The 22,039-nt window shown below is 43.1% G+C and overlaps 2 protein-coding genes across 2 annotated transcripts in view; both read left to right on the top strand.

The window, feature by feature from the left end:
- Positions 1-6,964, top strand: part of b4galnt4a (beta-1,4-N-acetyl-galactosaminyl transferase 4a) — a 175,045-nt gene extending 168,081 nt beyond the window's left edge. Inside the window, exons 15-20 of the mRNA XM_032524296.1 lie at positions 1,757-2,124; positions 2,726-2,879; positions 2,996-3,068; positions 3,783-3,936; positions 4,231-4,357; positions 5,665-6,964. Coding sequence (XP_032380187.1) covers positions 1,757-2,124; positions 2,726-2,879; positions 2,996-3,068; positions 3,783-3,936; positions 4,231-4,357; positions 5,665-5,779 — 991 coding nt within the window. The 3' untranslated portion in view covers positions 5,780-6,964. The remainder of the gene's footprint in view (positions 1-1,756; positions 2,125-2,725; positions 2,880-2,995; positions 3,069-3,782; positions 3,937-4,230; positions 4,358-5,664) is intronic.
- Positions 6,965-11,864: 4,900 nt separating this feature from the next.
- Positions 11,865-22,039, top strand: part of abtb2b (ankyrin repeat and BTB (POZ) domain containing 2b) — a 58,504-nt gene continuing 48,329 nt past the window's right edge. Inside the window, exon 1 of the mRNA XM_032524299.1 lies at positions 11,865-13,284. Within this exon, the coding sequence (XP_032380190.1) occupies positions 12,417-13,284 (868 nt within the window). The 5' untranslated portion in view covers positions 11,865-12,416. The remainder of the gene's footprint in view (positions 13,285-22,039) is intronic.

Genomic DNA, 22,039 nt, shown 5'->3' with positions numbered 1-22,039 from the left:
TACTTTTTGTGCTAACTTTTTTATTTTTACTTCTTAAATTTAACACAAATTTCGGCATTTTCTACTCCTTAGATTTTACAAAATTGGCTCGTTACTTTAGTTTCTAATCATTTCAGTTGAAACTAATTGGATGGGAATATACGTTGCACTTCCGCACCACTACAAGACGACTCGACAGATTCGGCGGCAAATCGTTGCGGCTTGATGGCGGTAACGTTAGCGTAGTACTATGAACGGCGACATGATTGAAAATGAAGAAAACATTGTGAGCCTGACTTATTACATTTATTATTATTAGCACTCCATGTTCAAAGATTTGCCACCTGTCAGTTCATTTTGTCATTCACAAGGCTACTTTTACTGTAGCCTGTACTTTGTTACTTTAACTTGAGTAAAGAAGTTAAATCAGTACTTCTACTTATATCAGAGTATTTTTTAACAGAAGCATCTGTACTTCTACTTGAGTATGGGAAGTGAGTACTTTTGCCATCTCTGGTATAAGGGGGGGGGGGGGTATTGTGCGACTAAAAGAGGGCTTATGTTTCCCTGGAATTTGTAAGTTCAGATGTGTTTTTTTAATGCAAACCATTATGTAAAGGCAAGGCAAGGCAAGGCAGCTTTATTTGTAGAGCACATTTCAGCAACAAGGCATTCAAAAATGCTTTACACAAAATCAGTTAAACAGATAAAACACAAGTAAAAACAGTTAAAAATCACAAGCATAAAACACATGAATAGACAGATTAAAACAAGAGAAACATAAACACACAAGAATAAAATTTACAGTGCAGCATAAGAAATTTAAGAAATGATTAGTCATTTAAAGAAAGGCAGCATCAAATAGAAAGGTCTTCAGCCTTGATTTAAAGAACTGAGAGTAGCAGCGGATCTACAGGTTTCTGGGGTTTATTCCAGATATGAGGAGCATAGAAACTGAAAGCTGCTTCACCCTGTTTAGTTCTGACTCTGGGGACAGAAAGCAGACCTGTCCCAGATGACCTGAGAGGTCTGGGGGTCATAGTGTAGTAGCAGATCAGCAATATATTTTGGACCTAAACCGTTAAGTGATTTATAAACTAGCAAGAGTACTTTGAAATCAATTCTTTGAGACACAGGAAGCCAGTGTAAAGACTTCAGAATGGAGTGATGTGATCCAGTCTCTTGGTCTTAGTGAGGACTCGAGCAGCAGCGTTCTGAATCAGCTGCAGCCTGTCTGATGATTTTTAGGGAGACCTGTAAAGACCCGTTACAGTAGTCAAGTCTACTGAAGATAAAGGCATGGACAAGTTTTCCAAATCCTTTGACAACATAAGTCCTTTAACCCTTGATATATTCTTAAGGTGATAGTAGGCTGACTTTGTAATTGTCTTAATGTGGCTGTTAAAGTCAGGTCTGAGTCCATGACTACACCAAGATTTCTGGCTTTGTCTGTTGTTTTAACATGTTGTTGAAGCTGAGCGCAGACTGCAAAGCAAGAAGTAATTTTACTGAGAACATTGGTCATGCCCTGGTGCTTTGACTTCATGTTAGCAGTCCTCTCTGTGCTGATTACCATTTTCTGCAACAGCTCATTTTATTTGGCCACTCTGCTTTCATTTTTTTTAAGTGATCTGCCTACAGTCAAACAATGCAGTTGTGAGAATGATGTTAGAAATGGTGTTTTATGTTTGCATTCTCTCTCTCTCTCTCATATTATAATTCAGAACATGTACAACCTCTCTGTGCTTTCCTAAGCTTTTTTCTGTCTCTGCCCCAGGATCTACACCCTGCTGCGAATTGTCAACGTTGAGAAGCGGCGCGACTCGGCGAGGGGGAACCGCTACCTCGTGGAGCTGGAGCTGATGGAGAGAGGCCGCAGCGTGGTGCGTCTATCAGAGTACATCTACCTGCTGCTCCACCGCGGCAGGCAGGGGGAGGAAAGTCTAGAGAACACTGACTTTGCCCCGGCCTCTGCGCCAGCTTCGGTCCCATCAGCTGCCACATCCAGCCTCACCACCCCCCCGCCCCCTCCCTCCACCAGGTCTCGAGCGACCCCCTGGAGCACAGCCTACGCTAAGCCTCTGCTCTGTCAGCCGGTCATGCTGCAGTGGAGGAGAGATGTCATGGTGCACTTTGTGGTGCCAGGTCAGTCATGAGGGGTCTTTGGTTAACTTTCAAAACTGAATAAATGGTTAAAAAGTAGGGCTGCACTATATGAAAGTCAAAAACCAAATGACTGAACGATGAATTGCAAATTTTACCTCGATAACGATAAATGAACGATAATTGAATTTATTTGTGATTTGACGACGGACACTGCGTTTTCAAAAAACGTCGTAATAAAATGTATATAGGCTACACAATCTGTTTCTAAACTGCTAATTAACTTGCTAGTCCTAACTTTGAACATGTGGAGAGCTACATGACACATGGAATTATATTGATGTGGACCGGCGAGTTAAGTGGGCCGTCCCAGAGTATACTAGCCAGACAGACACACAGCTGAAAACCTGCAGGTGGAGGCGGTGGAGACAGGCTCGGACATACACGCCGCAGACCGCTGTGGACTTGTGTGAGTCCCGTCAGCAATTTCTGGAAAGTGGCTGCATGTGTCTGACAATGCACAAAACATCAACGCCGGTACAATCCTGCAGCTAGTGATGGCCAAATGAAGCTTCATGAACCAGTGTCTTTATTTTCAGAGCTCACTAGATTCACATTTCCCTATGTTTTTACTGTCCTTCAGTGAAAAACCAGGCTCGCTGGGTACAGCAGTTTATCTCTGACATGGAGAATCTTCATCACCAGACGAAGGATGACAATTTCAGCATCATCATTGTCGACTTTGAGAGTGAAGACATGGACGTGGAGCAGGCCCTCAGAGAAAGCAGCGTGCCGAGGTTTGTGTGTGCAACACAATCGGCCAATGCGATAGGACTTTAAATACTTTTTGCAATCTTTTAGAACATTTTTAAGGCTTCCAAATGATGCGTGTGTATATTATTTGTTTTGACAGATATGAGTATCTAAGGAGAGAAGGGAACTTTGAGCGCTCAGCAGGACTGCAGATCGGAGTAGACACTATTGAGGTTAGAAAAACAAACACACACACACACACACCACACACACACACACACACACACAGAGGCAAGACGACAATATGCAAGCAGGCAGGAAAAAGCCACTCACTGAAGGTCAGCCACTCACACTGACCACATGACCTTAACTGATGGACAGAGTGAAAGAACACTCATGCATAATGAATACATCACCGCTAAACCGGCCTGTCACGGGCTGTGGATCTCGCCCTCACCTCAAAGCCTCCTCCTGCTTCCCTCCGCCCTCTCCCACAGAGCCCAGCTGTGGGTGACAGGGAATCGCTTAGACAGTTAGCCGCATTTCCTCTGTCATGTGTATGCCACAGCTGTCACATCCATTCCCTTTCACAGGTTATTTGTGTGCATGTGCCCTTATGCCGCTTCCTAGGCTGCATCTCTGTCACACACGCATGCACACCCACCCACGGGAGCGTGGAGCGGCTGGAAATTTAGACAGACGTTGATCCGTCAGTTGGGTGTCAGTGCTGTCACCGTGGGATGACAGAGCCGTCACTCATGTGTGAACGACCTGCGGGCTCTGGAAGTGAAGACAAGCCACTGACGCTGAGTCCGGACGTCTCCACTTTCATAACTCCTAAATTTCCCGCATCAGAGATGCATGCGGACAAATTTGCAAACTCTTTCACACACACTTTTCTTTTTCTCAGACATAAGAAAGATGACATTTTGGGTTTTCTCTTGCAGGACAGTCACAGCATTGTGTTCCTGTGTGATCTGCACATCCACTTCCCTCTCAACATCTTGGAAAGCATCAGGAAGCACTGTGTGGAGGGGCGCCTTGCTTTCGCTCCCATCGTCATGAGACTCAGCTGCGGCAGTTCGCCACAGGAGCCTGACGGTAACACACAACAAAACACACATTGCACGCATGCAGGCACACGTCTTCGCTCATACGGGAATAATCACACACATATCAACGTAGATTTGAGTTTTAATCATCACTCAAACTCATTCCCCAGTTCAAGATATCTACTTTGAATTCCTAATACAGGTTCTCAGTTTACATACATACTAAAGGCTCTTGCATCATAACCCTAATGCATGTACTCTATAGGCATCAGAACACTGTTAATGCAATGACACGCAACAAGTCCAATAGTTTCTGTTAAATTTCTTTTTAATCTTTCTGCAGGTTACTGGGAAGTGAACGGCTTTGGCCTGTTTGGAATCTATAAGTCTGATTTCGATAAGATTGGAGGGATGAACACGGAGGAATTCAAAGACCGCTGGGGTGGAGAGGACTGGGAGCTGCTGGACAGGTAACCCAGCAACAAGCCAGTCATTGAAAATAAGTTATTTTGTATGTTCTTCACATCGCCAATATGTTTGAGTTAGAAGAAATAATAAATAGCATAGGGTCCCACAGACCTGAACACCACACAAGGGTTAAAGCAATGAAGGTGGATAGTGTGCACAATGCCAATAGGACACCAGTGTAGGACAACACCATATGAAGGGAAGACAGAGACAACATGCACAATTAATATTGCAAGCTCCCAGTGTTGAATGTTTCTGTCAGCAAAGTCCAAAAGAAAATCAATAAAAGCTGCAGATATCAAAACATGTTGCAATTATGAGCTGAATTTGGGTGTGGAAGCAGCCAGATGGATAACTGAGCAAATAAAACTGAAACTATCTGCATGTTTGGATTGGTCTGGAACACCAGCCAAATCTGCGAGCTCATGTTTTATTGCTTTGGCAGATACTAGATTAGATAATAACTTTAGTCTGGCGATGCCTGGCTATGTTTCGACACCACACCGATGTAAGCTGGGTGAGTTTTTCATCAGAATTTTGAAGACGGCAACAGTCTTCAGTATTTTGAACATGACCCAAGAAAGGTTGCTGCAACAAATATTGTTCATATCAACAAGACTCGACTACTGCAACGCTGTTTTTACCTGTTTGAATAAGTCTGCTTTAAACAAATTGCAAATTGTTCAAAATTCTGCTGCCAGACTTCTAACAGGTGCCCCTCGAAGGTCTCATATTACCCCCGTCGTGTTGGACCTCCACTGGCTCCCTGTAAAATTCAGGATTGATTTTAAGATTTTAGTGCTGACTTTCAGAGCCTTAAACGGTCAGGCCCCACATTACATCCTGGACCTTTTGAAGCCGTATTCCCCTGACCGCATTCTTCGGTCTTCTGGCCAGAACCTACTTGCAGTCCCTAAGACCCGTTATAAGACCCGAGGGGACATGTCATTTCAGTCTGTTGCTCCCAGACTGTGGAACGCCCTGCCCCTGTCCTTGCGTCTTGCAGACACTGTCGTCTCTTTTAAAAATGATCTGAAAACATGTCTGTTTAAGAAGGCTTTTGGTTGATGGGTTTTTGCTAGTGTCATTTTAATTTTATATATTTATATACATGTTATACTGCTTGTTTTTTACTTACTCTTTTGTACAGCACTTTGTGATTTTTATCTGAGAAAAGCGCTTTATAAATAAACTTTACTTACTTACTTACTTACTTACTTAAGCCAATATTTACTAGCTTTCCTTGTAGCCCAGTACTATGAAAAGAACCCAGTTTTTAACCCTGTGTTTCTCCCTCTGCCCCCTGTAGGGTTCTGCAGAATGGTTTGGAGGTTGAGAGACTACGCTTGAGGAACTTCTTTCACTACTACCACTCTAAACGAGGCATGTGGAACGCCCAAAACAAGAAAACTCCTAAAGGATAGTGCCCCCCCCCCTGCTGGTCGGAGGATACTGAACCTACCTGCAGATCCACTGCGTGTGAGAGAGAGACCTGTGAGAGCTCGCTCACTGCCTGAACTCTGCCTTCATTTGAAACAGGCTCCTCTTGGGGACGCCTCTGTTTCGCCATCGTCCCCTCTTGTATGCTTGCCTGGATGAGGAAACAGAGTCCAAATCTGAACTTTACAAGCGAGCTGTTTACGCAAATAGACCTGAGTCATTGCTTTGACTCACTGACTGAACTACTGTACAGAGGGAAGAGAGTTATTTTTGTTCTTCTTCTCTCTGTCCTTTTTTTGGTGCAATGTTTTCAGACGGACTGGAAAGCAGCTGTGTGTGTGTGTGTGTGTGTGTGTGTGTGTGTGTGTGTGTGTGTTGCCAGCTTGTGTGCGCTTATGATGACAGGAAGCACCTTTTTTTCCGACAAGGAGACGTGAAGACAACCTAAGATCTTTTTTTTTTTCTAACACGCTCTCAAATGGGAGCCTGATAGCATGTGTGTCAACATGTTATTCAGATAGATTCAGTCTTTGGTAAAACAGTATTTCTAACCACATCAACAACTACCTGTTGGATATCCTTAACCGAGGTGCTGATGTTCTCCTGATACCTGATATTACGAAACAAGAAAAGGCTTTGAATCAGAAAAGCCCTTTTAGGAACAAATACTGACAGATGGGTCATTTTTATATATCTTTCCATCCCTCGCCCTCCCTCTCCCTCTGTATCTCTTTTCATCTTCGGCTCATTTCAGCCTCTGTCTGTCTGATGTCATGCAATTTTTTGTATGTGTACGTACGAAAGCCATGTTAATGCTAGGTAGCGGTTATGGTTTCCTTTTGTTTCATTATCTGAAGTGTGTTGTGCTGTTTTCATATGTCCTCACAGAGCATGGATGCAACGTTTGGCGTGCCATTTTCTGTTCTAAAACACTGAATTTGCAAACAGTTTTACACCTTTTCACGCTACTGACGGCACCCCCAATTCCCTCCACATCTCTAACCTCATTGTCAACCTGAACCTAAAACAGGAACAGGAGGAACGCAGAGAAACAACAGATGTCTGACATTTGATTTTGATGTTGTAACGCCATTGTATTAAGCAATTTCTGAGTTGAGAGTTGCATTTCTCATATTAGAATACCACCAGGACAATGATCGCTCAGCTATCGAAGACATCAACACTTTTTTTTTTTTAAGTTTGCGTAATGCTCCAACAGAAGGGAGACCAGTTAGTGTGTTGGGACACAATGTGGCAAGGCATGGCTGTTTCACAAATGTGTGCCTTTTTCAGGGTTTGGCTGCAGGCAGTTTGTAAACTACTCTAATGACAGAAGAGGGCAGGGACAGGCAGAAATACCCAGCAGGATGTAATGTCACTGTAAATTCAGATACACTGTAAAAAAAAAAAAAAGGAAATATGGTCCTCTTCAATGGATTAAAGACATGTTGGTTGGTTTGCTAATTACCTTAAAAGCAAGGAGTGGTCTTTGCAAGCCAGTGTCCCATTGGTGGGGTATACACAAAGATGGGACTTCTACTGAGTGAAATCAGGAGGTGTGATGGAGACTTACTGGCAGCTGCAGTCCAGCAGGACCCCACCTGCTCCCATTAGTTGGGCTGGAGGCCGGGCTCCTAATGCCTCTGTTTATGCAACATGGTACTTATATAGATGGGGAGTGGCTGGAGGGCTTAAGGCAGGACAGATATGTGGATGAGCATAAATGATCTGTTATTGACTATATGATTGTCAAAATGCCCTCCAAGACCCTTTCTTTGCCTCAACAGGAAAAAAGGTCTATACTGTACGTCATTTGACACTGACACGGGACTATTTAAAGAACAAAAGAAACACCATCAATACAAGACTATATATATAAGAAACATAAAGATAAACAATAGGAATATACATTCCAAGGTAATTTCTGTGAAATTGTTTTGTAGAGAAAAGGTTTTAAGAATGTATTGTACTTTTATTTTGATTTGGTGTTTTTTTGCAAATAAAATTTTATGCTTAAGTCCAGATCATTCATTCGGATGTTTTTTCTTTCATCTTTTTTTGCTTTGTTGTACATTGTTTTGTGTGAAACTATGGGAAATAATATCAGTTAAAACAACTCTATTCCCTATCTGACCACATGGTGGTGCTCCATCCATCCATCCAATGTTGAATGGCTTCAAACGCATGCAAATGAGGAAATAATATCCATATTTTGAGCAGGGGCGGGGTTAATACAGTGGAGGAGAAATTACACAATATGAGTTAGTTGGGTTTTTGTAAATAACATCACAGAGTGTGATCTAGACCTGCTCTTTTATGAAAAGCGCTGATATAACTTCTGTTGTGATTTGGTGCTATATAAGTAAAATTGAAGTAAATAGACGGATGAACATTGCTAGCGTGCAAAATCTCCCTTCTAGACACATGGATCATTTCCTTAATGCAAAAAAATTTACCATTACATGTCATTTAGCTACTTACAATTGCTATATATCAGAGGTTGCACGCCTCTGGAGAAACTAGGGGTTAAATGTCTTGCTCAGGGACACATTGGTCGATGTGTCGCAGTGGGAATTAAACCCAGATCTCCCACACCAAAGGCATGTTTCATATCCACTGTCCCACCACCCCATTAACTGTCCTCCTATCTTTTTCGTATCACACTAAGCTGTCTGACCACATGGGAGAAGCTCATTTTAAACATCCGAGTTAGGTGACTTCATAAAGCTTTTTTGTTCCAACAAAGGGTCATATTAAGCTCGATGGGTTTGTAAAAAAAACTTAACAATTCACTATAGAGCCTAAAAGAAGTTAATGTGGCTCAAAAACTCAAACTAACCTGTCAAACCTACTGTTCTTCTTGAGCTTTCAAAAAAAATATATATATATAAATAAGGTATACTCAGCTAGATTACGAAATGATTACGTTGATGTCTTACAGTAAATTTTGCCAAGATTTGAATGGGTTCTCGTGTACTTGTAGTACAAGCTACCAATGCAAAGTAAATATGGCATCATGTTAAACCCTCACTGTGTTTTCACTCTCTGAGGCTGACATCACTATCCAGTTACCCATTCAAAGTTAAATCGATCTAATATCACATATTGTTGTGTGTTATGATGACCAACGCAGAGAGAAAAAGCATTAAGTAACGGACATTTTGAACTCCAACAGAGCTGTAATGTTTTCCAGACCATGTTTAATCATTTGCAGAGTTTTTTTTGTTTTAAGGTTGTGGATTCCCCCCCACCCCCCGTGTGCCACTTAGCTCCGGGTGGTGGTCTGCCCCGAGCATGCACGCACACACAGAGACCATGAGGTAAACGCTGTCCACACCACAGCTACATGAGGCCTGGATGAGGCAAGTGCTAACCTCCTGTGATCTCCTCTACGCCCTGTGTGACTTCTGATGTCATTTAGAGGAGTTTTGACTAACTGAGGGAGGACTGAAAGGTTGTCTCCCTGCTCAGTTCCCCTGACTGTGATTCATAGACCATGACGTCTGAGAGTGTGTGAGCTTGAGAGTCAGTTTTTCCACTTTATGTGCATACATAGCATAATATGCCCTAACATAAGGTCTGTATGTGTGAGAAAATATTCAGCGCAGCCTCTTTCACAACGTGTTGCACTCTCACAGGCATGCAGGGTGAGTGTTCAGCCCCAACCCCGTTACGTAACAGTGTTGGACTCTGTCCTACTGGGGGCACACCCTAAATGTCAATGCAAGTGTGGAGTGATGAGAGGCAGGTAGTCACAGGCCTCTTCAACACGTTTGCTTTAGTTTACCTGGAGCATGTTAAAGCACTCAACCAGAAACAACAAACAGGGCTGCATGTTTTCAACGTTAAAGGTCCCATGACATGGTGCTGTTTGGATGCTTTTATATAGACCTTAGTGGTCCCCTAATACTGTATCTGAAGTCTCTTTTATATAGACCTTAGTGGTCCCCTAATACTGTATCTGAAGTCTCTTTTATATAGACCTTAGTGGTCCCCTAATACTGTATCTGAAGTCTCTTTTATATAGACCTCAGTGGTCCCCTAAAACTGTATCTGTAGTCTCTTTTATGTAGACCTTAGTGGTCCCTAATACTGTATCTGAAGTCTCTTTTATATAGACCTTAGTGGTCCCTAATACTGTATCTGAAGTCTCTTTTATATAGACCTTAGTGGTCCCTAATACTGTATCTGAAGTCTCTTTTATATAGACCTTAGTGGTCCCCTAATACTGTATCTGAAGTCTCTTTTATATAGACCTTAGTGGTCCCCTAATACTGTATCTGAAGTCTCTTTTATATAGACCTTAGTGGTCCCTAATACTGTATCTGAAGTCTCTTTTATATAGACCTTAGTGGTCCCTAATACTGTATCTGAAGTCTCTTTTATATAGACCTTAGTGGTCCCCTAATACTGTATCTAAAGTCTCTTTTATATACCCTTAGTAGTCCTCTAATACTGTATCTGAAGTCTCTTTTATATACCCTTAGTGGTCCCTAATACTGTATCTGAAGTCTCTTTTATATAGACCTTAGTGGTCCCCTAATACTGTATCTAAAGTCTCTTTTATATACCCTTAGTGGTCCCTAATACTGTATCTGAAGTCTCTTTTATAAAGACCTTAGTGGTTCCTAATACTGTATCTGAAGTCTCTTTTATATAGACCTTAGTGGTCCCCTAATACTGTATCTGAAGTCTCTGTTATATAGACCTTAGTGGTCCCCAATACTGTTTCTGGAGTCTCTCTTATATAGACCTTGGTGGTCCCTAATATTGTATCTGAAGTCTCTTTTATATAGACCTTAGTGGTCCCCTAATACTGTATCTGAAGTCTCTTTTATATAGACCTTAGTGGTCCCCTAATACTGTATCTGAAGTCTCTTTTATATAGACCTTAGTGGTCCCCTAATACTGTATCTGAAGTCTCTTTTATATAGACCTTAGTGGTCCCCTAATACTGTATCTGAAGTCTCTTTTATATAGACCTTAATGGTGAATGAAGTTTACTTATTTAAGCTATTACAACACATCTGTCTTCCTTACAATCCTAAATAATCTTTAAAAATGCACTTCCAACAAAAAACCATAAGCCTAATCAAATAAAAGACTAGGCCCCCTTTTGCATTATTACAGAGAGCTTTACAGATTGAGTTTCTGTTCCAGGCTGCGGGTGAGAGATTAGCCAATGTGCAGGCAGCAAGCCAAGTCCCCCACAGTCAACATGAGGAGATAACATGTTGGTTCCAGGGAAAGAAGAATCTCCCCAGACCGTCATCACCATCAATATAATATAATTATATATAATATAATAAACTACTGGAATGGGAAACACCTTAACCCATGGATTTATTATGGCAACTAGCCTAGAGTAAAAATTATTATATTTAACTGCAATTTGTGGTAAAAAGTATAATGAGAAATTGTGTGAGTGTAAAAATACTACTACTACTACTACTACTACTACTACTACTACTACTACTACCACTACTACTAATAATAATAACAATAATAATAAGATTTAATTAATTAAATTACTACAACTACTACTAATAAAAATAATAATATTAATAATAATAATAATACAAATAATAATTGTATAATAAAAACAACTTAATTAAATTAATTAAATTACTACATCTACTACTACTACTACTACTACTACTAATAATAATAATAATATTATAATAATAACAATAATAAATAATTAATTAATTAAATTTAATTAATTAAATTACTACTATTACCATTAATAATAATTAATACATACAATTAAATTAAATTAAATTAAATTAAATTAAGTTAAATTATTACTACTACTACTACCACTACTACTAATAATAATAATAATAATAATAGTAATAATAATAATAATGTAATCTAATAATACAGCCATATGTGGCTCTCACAAGTTGAGGAAGTTTGTTTGATGCTTGTTTAAATCCTCATTCTCCCTAATTTAGGAAAGAACAGGAGCGGGTTTTGATTGGCCGCCAGCAAAAGTCGGCCCTCTCCTGATTGGTGCTCGAGTAGCTTCCGTGTTGTCAGTCAGCAGCGGTCCCTCCTTTCACCCACTCGAGCTGAGTGTCTCCCCGGCAGGCTGTTCCTGTCCTGTCCGAGCAAGCACCGGGACGGCAGAGCGATGAGGTAGTCGGGGACTTTTCCACCGTTATCTGTAAGAACGAAACCGTTTCGGTCTGTTGAGCTGCCACACGGGACATGTTTTAAAAAGGGGACCCGGGTCTGGCTGCATTCACAGAGCGGGAAAGGACTTGGTCGTGTTTTAAAAGAGACAGCCTCCCGGAGGAAAGTTAAATCCCTGCCCTGGCCGGGGATAGGTGAGACTGGTGCGTCGTTTCGTTCTCCTGGCTGTCCCGTTTGTTAACAACAATATAGGGTAGCCTGGCTTGGATGACATTTTCAGTAAAATTGTATTTTGTGTTGTTTCGCTGTCCTGCACTGAACTATTTAACAACATGTCTGCCGAGTGTGCCGCCGTGTAACCAGTTCATCCAGCTCTGCGGGGAGTTTCGACAGCTAGGCTACTTGATTGACTTCAGGTAAACCGTTGACGAGGTGTATGCCCGCCCTCCCAAAACTCTCCAAAGCACGTACAGTTTCACAATAATGGCTGGTTTGATCAATGTCCACATGAAAACCCTGGAGGACCTGACGCTGGACTCAGGCTACGGGGCGGGGGACTCCTGCAAATCCCTCAGCCTGTCCTCCTCCAAGTCAAACTCCCAGGCCTTCATGACGACCCCTCACCGGGGCAACTGGTGGTACTACTCCGGCTCCATGAACAGCAGGAACAACAGCTGGGACACGGTCAACACGGTCCTCCCCGAGGACCCGGAGGACATCTTCTCCAAGTGTCCCCGCTTACCTGAGTTGGAAGAGTTTCCCTGGACCGAAGAGGAGGTGGCCAAGATTTTTCGCAAAGTGGCCGGGAGTGGGAGCATCTCTCCGGAGGCCGTGAGGCGGCTGTCCGCTCTCCTCCGCCGGGCTCTCATCCGCATCTCCAGAGAGGCTCAGCGGCTCAGCGTCATGCACTGCCGCTGCACACGCTTCGAGGTGCAGAGCGCCATGAGGCTGGTGCTCAGCTGGTCCCTGGCCGACCACTGCGTCTCTGCTACGGTCAAGGCCATCTCCATGTACAGTATGAGCGCCGGGGAGCTTCTGAGAAAGGGCAAGTCCGCACGCTGCGGCCTCTCCTTCTCCGTGGGACGCTTCTTCCGCTGGATGGTGGATACCCGCATCTCCGTGCGCATCCATGAGTACGCAGCCATATGCCTGGCCGCATGCATGGAAGCTCTGGTGGAGGAGATAGGAGCCAGGGTGCTGATGGCCGAGAGGGGTCATTCAGGGCCGGATTCAGGGTCAGCATGCGCCCCTGTGAGCACAGAGGCATTGGAGGGGGTGGTGAACAATGACGCGGAGCTATGGGGAGTCCTGCAGCACTATGAGCACCTGATCTGCGGGAAGAACGCCAATGGTAAATATATTTAAAGTTTTTTTCTCAGTGCAATTAAATCAACATACTGTCCAGTTGTTCAGTGATGCAAATGACAGTTTTCAATGTTTTTCTGTGTGGTGATAGATGTCAAAATTCAACCCAATCAAAAACTTTTTTTCTGTCAAACACACTCCTTCCAGAGTGCTGGTCACCACTTTCCACTCCCTCATAGTGAGGGAAAGGTGGCCTGTTGCTGGATACAAAAGCAGTTCTTTGTGTGTGAGCGTTTGATGGATCCATTGCTAATTTGACCTGTCAGAATAGGAAAAAAAACAGAACAGAGGCATCTGATATGAACAAAGAATGTATTTTGCCTCTGACCGAGGTCGCAGAAGGAGAAACAACTTTAATTTGAACTACGTCTCTCTCATTGGTCAGATTGAGTCCTCACATGTCACTCTTGTTCTGCTATTGTGATTTGGGTTGCGGAGAGCCTTTAGAACACAGGCAGGGGGCTTGTCTGTTGACACAGCTCTCCGTTGCTGACTTCACCTCTCATCCTCCTGCTGGGTTGGCTGCACTCCTTTCAAATCCTCCCCTCCTTCCGTTTCCTCATCCCTCACTCCTCCTGTTGGACAAATCCATTTCATCCACCACCATGTCCACATATCATCTCCTTTCCTGCTCTCGTCCAGCTCCAGCTCTGCATCCTGCTCCCTACCTATTTGTTTCCTCCACCCTCACATCCCTCCTCAATCAACTCTCTATCCCTTCCCTCTTTGTCAAACCCCAGACTCATAGCGCTTTTTCGTGGCAGCTTTTGGCAGCAGCTGATTCATGAGCTTGTGTTGGGACATTGTAACCAGCCTTTGTTTGTGGCCCACTACCAGCTCCCCAGAGCAGAGCTTTTTACTGCAGCACAATAGCCTTTTGTTATGGGATCGTGCAGCTTACTCCAACACACAGAGAGGGGAAAAAAATGCTGGGGAAGCTGGGCATAGTATACATCCATGTATACATACACAACAGAGATGGGAAGTAACAAAGTACAAATATTTTGTTACTGTACTCAAGTAGATTTATTTTTGTGCTGACTTATACTCATTTTTAACACCAAAGCCGGTACTTTCTACTCCTTACATTTTACAAAATTGGCTCATTACCTTAGTTTCAAATCATTTCAGTTGAAACTAATTGGATGGGAATATACGTTGCACTTCCGCACCACTACAATTTAACTCGACAGATTCGGCGGCAAATCGTTGCGGCTTGATGGCGGTAACGTTAGCGTAGTAATATGAACGGCGACATGATTGAAAATGAAGAAAACATTATGAGCCTGACATGTTACATTTACTATTGTTAGCACTCCATGTTCAAAGATTTGCTACCTGTCAGTTCATTTTGTCATTTGCAAGGTTACTTTTACTGTAGCCTGTACTTTGTTACTTTTACTTGAGTAAAGAAGTTGTATCAGTACTTCTACTTATACCAGAGTATTTTTTAACACAAGTATCTGTACTTCAACTTGAGTACAGGAAGTGAGTACTTTTGCCATCTCTGATACATATACAAAACAGATAGAGGGGGAATGAGAAAATAACTGAAAGCTAAGATATGAGTGAGCCGCAGGCTTACTATTGATCTAAAACTAAAATTAGACAATTTCATGCAGGAGCGCCTTTTTGCAGAAGATTATTTTTTGGGGGCTTTTATTTTCTTTTGCATAGAGACAGTGGATAGACATAAAGGGGGGAGAGAGATGGGGGATGACACTCAGCGAACGCAGCAGGTCGGACTCGAACCTGCGCCGCTGTAGGACTTAGCCAACATGGGGCGAACACTCTTTCTGGGTGAGCTAATGGCCGCCCCCCAGGAGCGCCTTTCTGGGCTGGCGTGGCATGCATGTGCAGAAGATGTTAATGATGTAACAATGCCAACTTTCTAAAGGTCGGCACTTAACACATAATGCTTGCACACATGCGCACACACTCATTCACTGACACCTTATACATTTCATAAGGCACACTCCATTCAAGCCTGCAAGAGTTAAAAACAATTGAGTGCAGTGCATTGGACTTGCCCGTTATATGGCTATTTGCTGAGTTAGAGTTTATTGCAAAATAACTTAAAGAGCAGCTTTTGTCCCAGTATTTAACCGGATGTCTTTTGGTTGGGTTCTATTGTGTGTGTGAGTGTGTGTGTTGGTGTGTGTGTGTGTGTGTGTGTGTGTGTGTGTTGTGTGTGTGTGTGTGTGTGTGTGTGTGTGTGTGTGTGTGTGTGTGTGTGTGTGTGTGTGTGTGTGTGTGTGTGGTGTGTGTGTGTGTGTGTGTGTTGTGTGTGTGTGTGTGTAATAACAACAGGCCATTATTCTGACCACCTAGCTTTTTATAGGCCCAAGACCAGCCTGTGCAAGCCACATACCCCTCTACCATCTTACCACCTGACACCCCACACCCTAACCCCCCCCCCCCCACACACACACACACACACACACAGACACACAGACACACACCCTCCCTCCCTCCCTCCCTCCTCCATCCACCACAACAATCAGTGGACATACTGGCAAATAGGCAAGATCCACTTTCTGCTCTAAACCCGGATAGTCTAAGAACGAAAGGTTATATTTCTGATCAGATGGAAGGGTACAGGGTACAGTCTCTTTCTCAGGGTCTGGCCCACATCTGGAACTCTTTAAGTCAGAAATGACTTCTACGGCTCCAATAACAATTCTGAAAACTCCCTCATCCTGCCCTCTCTTGCTCACTCTCACTCTTGGCTCTCTTGCCTTTTTCCTCCTTTTTTTCTTTGCTATTGTGTCCACGTTCACGTCCACTTCTTCTTTATCTGTTTATTTCTTTTGGTCTACAGGGAGTGCATTAGAGGAACCCGGTTGTGATGTGCCAGGATCTTATTCATTACTCATGCACACACTCGCACAAGCAAGTACATACACGTAAACGGACACGCACGCGCACACACACACACACATCCTGATGTGGTCAAATGGCTCCACAGCACTGGTAGAACTCACTACACAGTGCTGCTATACAAAGAATCCATTTGCCATTCATTTCTCCTCACAAGTAAATAGCACAAGCTTCCTGGTATAACTTTTGTTGATAGTACTGCTGGGCCTTTTAAAGTGCAGAGAAGTAGCTTCACTAATGGACAGCGGAAGTGGTTATGAAGATATTGGTCATTACAGATGTCAGTTAAACTCTGGTCTGGCTGGCAGAACAGTTTCCAAATGTATTTGAGTTTTTGTGAAACATTTGCAGTGTTCTCATAGTTTTTGTGCATGCATTTGCTGTTGAAGCTATAATCTAATAGTAAGAAATGCAAACTAGTAGACGTTTCTGGTTGCAAAGGGCTGCTCCATGGCTTTAATCCATACAACTATCTGAAGCAGGGACTATCTGAAAAGGAGTACTCATGCTCGGCACAATTTACCTGGATAAACAAACTCTGATTCTGTCCAGTAATGACAAAAAGCAAAGTTCAGTTTCTCTTCTCCAGCTCTAGGTATAAAAGTAGTAAAGCGCTGTGAGTAATGGGTTTGGGGTGCAATGAGAAAGCAGGACATATGATTTGCTGCTCAGTATTTCCCTAAATATGTATTTAGCCCAGAAAGAGGCGTGGGAACCATGGGCAGAAGGATGCAGGGAGAGCAGCCCAGCACTGTGGTCACACAGATGGGGAAACCAGCACTCTGAAAATACACTCCCTGCTCCGCAAATCTGGAGCAGGATCAAATACAGTTTTTGGAAAACATAACAGGGCATTCATATTATGGTGACATAGACTTACCTTCATCCTTGTGTGATAGGCATGCTGCAACTTTGCCCAGGCATCGACATCAAGCCTGTGTTAAGCCCGAATAACTGTACAGATGAAATTCAGGTTAACCCTGTGAGCACCATCAGCATGTCAGTGTGTGCATAGAGTTAAAACCATAAGCCACACAGCTTAAGTAGATAATAAGGGTTAGTCCGTCACAAAACATCACTATTTATGCTTGTGTGTGAGAGCGTAATGTACACGTTCCACCTCACGCTACACACACACACACTGATGGTCCATGTCACTGTTTGCCCTGGCTTCTCGTCTTGATGCGTTCGAGTGCTGGTGTGCACGTGTTTCAATGTGCTCATCTGTGGGTGCTTCAATGTATTCGTGTGGGTATAGACTATTCCTGGAAAATCATGAGTAATACCTTCACAGATGGCCGTTCAAATGATTTGTCAAGCAAAACCAGTGGAATTGATTCAGGAACCTCATGTTGATTCCACATCCTTTGACACAGGTCATTTAGTTGACTTTCTTACAGTTTGTGTGTAGCCCATCCTAACTCGCCCATCTCTCTTCCTTGAACCCTCGCAGTCATCATTTTGATCTCAAGCCATGCTGCTCCCATTACATTACTGCAACATGAGTCATGCGTCTTAAACTGTTGTTTACAGTAAAGCACTGATAGGGAGAAGGCAAAAAAAAGATAGAGATGACAGAAAAGGAGCGTGGGGGGGGACACAGAAATAGTGACAGCAAACGAAAAAGCATCTGTTTCTTTGCATCTTGATTTATTCTTTCTAATCGCATTCTTGGAGAGTCTTGTTGTCTATCCAGATAGGACAGGAGAGTTCAGATCGGTATTGAGCCTCTTTGGCTTGTTTAAATTGGAAAATGTGCAGCCAGTGTGTCACATGCGTTACCACAAAGTCCTGGCTATGGTTCTCGAGGAAATCTTTCCTGCATGCTGGTATGGGGTTGCAGCCGGAGGACCTAATGAGGGAAGCAGGAAGACTGGCTGGAAGACGGCTGGAATCTTGGACCGGGCAGCTCAATGCATTGCCTGGACGCTAGCAACCCCTGTGCTTCACATCATCTCTGTGCGAAGGCTGGCTCAGAGACTGCCACATGCACCTGCATTGGAGTCATTGGCTTGGTCATGAAAACACGGAACTGGGTCTCGAGGGTCAGAGGTCAAAAGTAGGCCTGCACGATTCGGGAAAAATATGAATCACCGTTTTTTAGCTTAGAGTTGTGATCACGATTCTCTCCCACAATTGTTTTCTCACTAAGTGTAAGGTGTATTGCACACATAAATAATGACAAAACAAAACAACCTAGCAATACCAAACATAGATTTATTTTGGCACATATAGCACATTGCTCATCACCACAAGCCTGTAAACACAGAGGCTACAGTGAAGAGGAGGGAGAACATTAGAGAGATCCGGAGCGCTTAAAATTTCATGCAGTCGGCTCGTAAAATTAAATGAGAATTGAAGTCATTAAAAAAATAAAATAAATCTAAGTTATTTAATAATTAAGTTGTGAATTAAGATTGAGGAAACTGTTACAAGTCGGAGTCAAACCCTGGACCTCTGCATTGAGCATAAACCTCAATGTATATGCCTATCTGCTCTACCACTGAACCAGCCCAGCCACAAGCAAGTGTTTCTTAATAGAAAAATGACGTTTTTAATGAATTACATAAAAAAAATCTAAATATACTGTAATCGAGACTGCATAAAAGACCACTTGCATAATAAGCTACTACTGTACCCACCCCAGACACAGCCTAAACCAAGTGAAGTCAGTCAGAAATCTGTGCTTGTTCCTAAAATACTATCCATTTTACAGCTACCCACAACCCTCTTACTCAGTTATTTAAGACAGAGATGGTTTGATTAAGTGTTATGACATATGGTTTATAAAGAAAAAGACATATGCAGTACTTAACTCAGTCTTATAATTTGGTTGTGTCTGTGGCAGAGCCAAAGCAGATCCGTTCCGCCTTGCTTTTAAACATCTGTACAGAGCTCACAAAGAGTAAACTCTGCGAGTCTCTGTCAAACCGCAAGTCATCAGTTTTCCTGCTCCTCACCCCTGAGAAATCAATGCCAGCCAGTTACTGTAGTCGATACAGAACCATTTAAGGGGGGGTGATTTGGTTGTACTATGTGATTACACACAAACCGATCAGATGGGCAGACTGGTGGAGGAGAGAGAGCATGGATGGGGGTTCAGGGAGTGTGTCAATTTAGTGGAAACCGATTTGATTGACCAGGGATAGGATATAATAACCCCTTGCTGTGTTCTCTTGGGAAATCTGTTGGAGGCACACTGACTTGGCTAGATGGAGCCATGGAACGATAGAGCATGAAGCTGCAATCCCGCATATCCTCCCTGATTGGGATCCATGTAGCCAGAGCCAAATCTCTGCAGCTAAGGGCGTGTGTGTCTGTCTGTGTGTGTGCACTTCCATCAACCGGCACTGAGAATAATAATTTTGTGAAAAAGGACATGGCCTCTTTTGGATGTTCTTCAGCCAATCTAGGAAACTGAAGTTTTCTTTCCTTTTTCTTTCAAGTCTAAACTGTTGTGAGAGTGAGCTTTTTGCGATGCCATCAGTGACGCCTTTGTCCTGCGGAGTCACAGCAGCAGTGTGTGCAGCCTGAGTGGCAAAGCCCAGATATATTGCACTGGAAAAGCAAACTCTCCGGTGTGTCTGTAGACACACTGTTGTACACTTCTTTTAACACTTATGTACGGAAATATATTCATTTACAAGTAGACGTGCACATTTACACATTTATGATCACATCAATCTGTCATAATACAGTGGCTAGAATAAGTTTACATACCCATGCTAAAGTGGATTCAAAAGAGGAATAAAAAAACATCTTTTGGACATTGATTTTTATGCTTTAATTAAAAAGAAATTGGAAAATCCAACTTTTTAAGGACACCAATTTTCTTTGAATGAGTAATGTATATAAATAAATGTTCTTCCTTAAAATACAGGGGGCATAAGTATACACCACCCTATGTTAAATTCCCATAGAGGCAGACACATTTTTATTTTTAAAGGCCAGTTATTTCATGGATCAGGATACTATGCATCCTGATAAAGTGCCCTTGGCCTTCGGAATTAAAATAGCCCCCCCCCACATCACCCACACTTCACTATACATAGAGATTGGCATGGTGTTATTTCAGTTAGCTTAACAGCAGGTTTGATTAGCATTGAGAAATGATCTTATGAAAAGTTTCCCATGCCTATCTCTTTTTATCTCCTCTGTACACTGATGACTCCTCCCAGCGCATACACACTCACTTTCAGATAGAAGGCAGGCAGAGAGAAGAAGATGCCATTCCTTCTGACTTGCGTGACTACTAAGGTTGTGTATGTAGCGAGGGTGGAGTAAGCAAACTGAATAAGTGGACAAAGACACACTGTTAAGGACTTCCATCCCTGCTTCTTTACTGTTGAGTGGCTTCCAGTTTGGTTTTTGAGCCAAATTGTCCTTTAAATGGAAATATATCAGTAAGAATAACTTGTCCATCATAGACCTGTGGCTTACACTTTGGATTGCGTTGTTGCTGAATTGTGCTGTACAAATAAAGCTGCCTTGCCTTACACAGGCCATCTTCTACAGGTTGAGCAATAGTTCACAGCTTGCATGATGTTTGGAAACAGTTTCTCCAACACCCCAAACAGCCAGCCAAGTTTCCAGTAGGAGGATTTGGATAGAGAGAGAGAGAAAAAAGAGAGAGAGAACAAGAAGGAGAATGGAAAAGCAACTGGCTCATATGGCAAGCTTGTTGGTGAGTGTGCCAGGTTCAGTAGGCTGAAGCCCATCATGACAGGTTAACTGAGGTGTGCGTGCATGCGTGTGGGTTTGTATGTGTGATATGTTGCCCGTCAGCCATAAGTACGCCACCGCAGCCTTTGATATTTCTTCTGAATGTTTTTGTTTTTGCTGACTCTACCAAATCTGTCTCTCTCCCCTGACACTGATGGTATCTGGTCTTCTGAGAGAGGGACTGAGGGCCCTGTCTTTCACCCGGCGCGGCGCAAACCCTGATGCAAGTGCCTTTGCTATTTTAAGATCCACGTAGTTGTTGTTTCCCATCCCGCAAATAACGAATGCACATGCGCCCATCTTTGCGCCCATGGGCGTGCTGGTCTTACAGAGGGGTGTGTTCAGGTGCATTCTGGGCGTATTGCTATCTTGAGGCAGCGGGAAGTGATCGCGCCAGTCAGTAACGCAGCATTTCATAGAATTTTAACAGCGCATTAGTAAAATGTGCCTAGTCTCGTGCACAGCGCGTGCACGCTATGCTTGTTGCACACACCCACACACACACACAGAAGATTAAAAATGGAAATTTGACTTTGCCAATCCACCACCATAACAGTAATGCGCCAAGATTCACAGGCGCCTGACTGTTAAAGGAAATGGGAGATGACCCCTGATTGGTTGATTGCATGTTACTCCCAAAACACACCTATGAATTAATGAAGACACTAAGTACAACCCCTTTGAACCATGCAGCAGGCGAACAGAACCTTTTTTCTGCCGTCAAACTAGCAAAAGGGGATTTGGGCACGCCCTACATGCACCTGCGCCATCTTGGATTGTTAAAATAGGGCCCTGATTGTGTGTGTGCATGTCTGTTTGTTTTGTGTGTGTGTTGGCCTGGATTTGCCTTGTCTGCCAGCAGAGTGGATTGAGGGCAGGCTGAGTGGCATCCAATCACAGAGCGATAAGAGGAGACCCCGGGGGGTGTCGAGTCCTGTTTGACTCAAACAACCCTGGAGCTGCAGCTCTCTTGGGAATGAAAACACCAGGATGAGAGGGGTCGGCTTTTTCTTACTTTCTTGAAAAGTCCGTTGACCTTAGAGTGACAGGAATCGATGCAGGGTCTCCAGAAGTTTTCGTTGCCACTATGAATATGGGAAACACCCATTGTTACTCTCTCTTTCTTCATCCCCTTCTCC

Source organism: Etheostoma spectabile, chromosome 8 (genome assembly GCF_008692095.1).
Source record: "Etheostoma spectabile isolate EspeVRDwgs_2016 chromosome 8, UIUC_Espe_1.0, whole genome shotgun sequence".
NCBI lineage: Eukaryota > Metazoa > Chordata > Actinopteri > Perciformes > Percidae > Etheostoma > Etheostoma spectabile.
This window is presented reverse-complemented; position numbering and strand designations above follow the sequence as displayed.